This window comes from Colobus angolensis, unplaced genomic scaffold (assembly GCF_000951035.1).
Source record: "Colobus angolensis palliatus isolate OR3802 unplaced genomic scaffold, Cang.pa_1.0 Scaffold559, whole genome shotgun sequence".
NCBI lineage: Eukaryota > Metazoa > Chordata > Mammalia > Primates > Cercopithecidae > Colobus > Colobus angolensis.
The window spans coordinates 29,772-32,895 of record NW_012119143.1 but is presented as its reverse complement, the minus strand read 5'-3'; the positions used below and the strand labels follow the sequence as shown (position 1 = coordinate 32,895).

At 45.5% G+C, this 3,124-nt stretch overlaps 1 protein-coding gene across 1 annotated transcript in view; it reads right to left on the bottom strand.

The window, feature by feature from the left end:
• The window catches only part of MCPH1 (microcephalin 1), a 244,832-nt gene that overhangs the window by 241,359 nt on the left and 349 nt on the right, over window positions 1-3,124 (bottom strand). Inside the window, exon 2 of the mRNA XM_011961508.1 lies at window positions 628-719. Within this exon, the coding sequence (XP_011816898.1) occupies window positions 628-719 (92 nt within the window). The remainder of the gene's footprint in view (window positions 1-627; window positions 720-3,124) is intronic.

The window sequence follows — 3,124 nt, the reverse complement described above, 5'->3', positions numbered from 1 at the left end:
AAAAAAAAAAAAAAAAAAAAATTACTCCCTCTTTTGACTTCCACACTTGCTTTTCTCCTTCTCCTGGCATTCTTCTCTCCCTGTCACTGGGTCCCTGCTCCCATCGCCTGTCCTTGAATACTGAACAATGCTCCTCCCATCACCACTCTTCATCCTAACCATGCCTGACATGGGATGACGTCCACACCTGTGACTTTACATGACCCCTATGGTCCTGACCCCCCAAATCATCATCTCTAGCCTTGAACACTCCAAGTTCCAGACTTGTATATCCAAATGTCTAATAGATATTTTCAATATGCCCAAATTTACAACTTTTCCCTTAGAAACCTGTTCCTTTTCCTGTATTCCTCACTTTGTTTAATAGCACTATGCATCCAAGTAACCAGTGTAAGAATCCAGCGTTTCATCCTAGGTTCCTCCTCCTCACTCAATGCCCACAGGCCCAACTGTTCTGTAAGGCCTACTGTTCTAAATTCTTCACAGTTTGGCTCTTTTTTCTCCCACCACTTACCCATTGCTTTGTCTGTATTCTAAGTAATAACTCCCAAAATAAGAAAATGCAAATGTAACCTTTTACCTATCAGAAGACTGTCATATGAATCAACAGCAAAATAAATGTCTTACCTTTGCCCCCATATCCACAAGCTGTGTTGTAAATGTCTTTGAATAATTTTCCGTTCCATTGGATGACCACACTTCAACATAGGCCACTACATCTGAAAACAAGATATGAACATGAAATATACATTTGTAATTCCAGCATCCCCTGCCCAATAGATTTTGTTCCATTTATATTTAAGAGTAAACTGAGGCCAGCACGGTGGCTCATGCCTGTAATCCCAGCACTTTGGGAGGCGGAGGCAGGTAGATCCACGAAGTCAGGGGTTTGAGACCAGCCAGGCCAACATGGCGAATACTCGTCTCTACTAAAAGATACAAAAAATTAGCTGGGAATGGTGGTGGGCGCCTGTAATCCCAGCTACTGGGAGGCTGAGGCAGGAGAATCACTAGAGCTCGGGAGGTGGAAGTTGCTGTCAGCCGAGATTACACCACTGTACTCCAGCCTGGGTGAGAGGGCGAGACTCCGTCTCAAAAAATAAAAAATTTAAAAAAAAAAGAGTAAACCAAAAATTTATTCTACTGGGCAGGTGTGGTGGCTCATGCTGTAATTCCAGCACTTTGGAAGGTCAAGGCAGTGGGATCACTTGGGCACAGGAGTTTGAGACCAGCCTGGGCAATATAGTGAAACCCTGTCTCTACAAATTTTTTTTTTTTTTTTTAATTAGCCAGGAATGCTGGCGAGTGGCTGTAGTCCCAGCTACTGGGTGGGAAATGGGGTGGGGAGGGTGGAGAAGCTGAGGTGGGAGAATTCCTCAAGCCCAGGAGGTAGAAGCTGAGTTATGATCGCACCATTGCACTCCAGCCTGGGCAATAGAGCAAGACCTTGCCTCAAAAGTAAGAAATGTAAATTAAGTTTATTCTACTGGCTGAGCAAAGTAGCACATGCCTGTAATCCCATCACTTTGGAAGGTGGAGGCAGGAGGATGGCTTGAGGCTGGGAAGTCAAGACCAGCCTAGGCAACATAGTGAGACCCGGCTCTACAAAAAAATAATAAATTAAAAAATGAAAATAAAAATAACCGGGCATGGTAGTGCCTGTCGTCCCAAGTTACTTAGGAGGCTGAAGCAGAATTGCTTAAGCTATTATGTGATCACGTCACTGCACTCCAACCTGGGCAACAGAGTAAGACTCTGTCTCGTAAATAAATTTCCACTAAAAGCCTGTTCAAAATAGCTTCAGTGGAATTTATTAAAATTTTAAGTGAAGAACTATACTCATACATACAATACATGACAGTTTACATTCCTAAAATTAGATGCTGTCCCCAAATTCTTAGGCTTAATTTTTCTAGTGCAGAAGTCTGTTTTCTGTAAAGAGACAGATGGTAAATATTTTAGGCTTGGTGACCAATACAGTATTTGTCACAACTACTCAACTTCATGGTTGTGGCACAAACATAACCATAGGTAATATGTTAATGGGCCAGCCTGTGCTCCAGTAAAACTTTATTTATGGAGAAGAAAATGTGAATGTGATATAATTTTTCATTTGTTCTTCTTTTTTAAAAATCACTTAAAAATGTAAAAGACATTCTTAGCTTGTAGACCCCACAAAAACAGGCAACAGGCCAGATATGGCCTGGGGGCCGTAGTCTGTGGACCCCTGTTCTAGTTGGATATCCTCTTCTCAAAACCTGATGGTTAAAAGAATTTTCCAGGTGTGCCATTGGTCAATGATTGCGGGTAACGCTAAAGGAAAAAACCAGGTTAATTTAACAAAACACTAACATTAGAAAAATAGCCATAACTAATTACAGAGTTTGTATAAAGCCTCTAGTCTTTTCTTTTGGCTATGAGGTTTTATGACTCCAGGCCCCACAATACAGGCCCCTTTTTTTCCCACGGCCAAACTCTACAAGACAGGTGTCCTCTATTCCCCTCTCCTGGGCTCTTCCAGGTGCACAGCGGGCGGGACAGGGTGCGGTATCATATACTGGTTGGGGCAGCAGCTCCGGTCTAAGGCCCTGTCAGCACTGACTAGCCACACACCGGGGGAGAGGCACCTAAACGCCCCATGCCTTAGTTTCCACCTGTAATACGAGGTAAGAGAGTTGATATATCGGTTAAAAAATCAGACAATACCACACTAGCCTAAGCACAGCGCCTGGCACGCGAGGACTCCGCAGTAAAAGGCGGCTCCTATTATTGGAACAATTAGCATAGAAACTCCAGGTGGGCCTCAGAGGGGGTAGAGCAGGACCAGACCCAGGAGGACCCTACACCAACTTCCGGAGGGCCTGTTAGCTCCGGGTCCAGGGACTAAGGCAGCAGGGGTGAGAGCAGGTAGGGGGAGGGCGGGATTTGGGCGACAGGCAGCATGGGGGAGAGAGCAGGCAGCGGGGGATTGAGGGGAACTAGCAGCACGGGGGTGGGGAGACAAGCAGCAGGGAGAGGCAACAGGCAGCCGGGTGTTTTGGGGGAACAGGGAGCATACGGAAGGAAGCAGGCAGTCGGTGGTTTGGGGAGACACGGAGCACGGGAGAGGAAGCAGGCAGCTGGG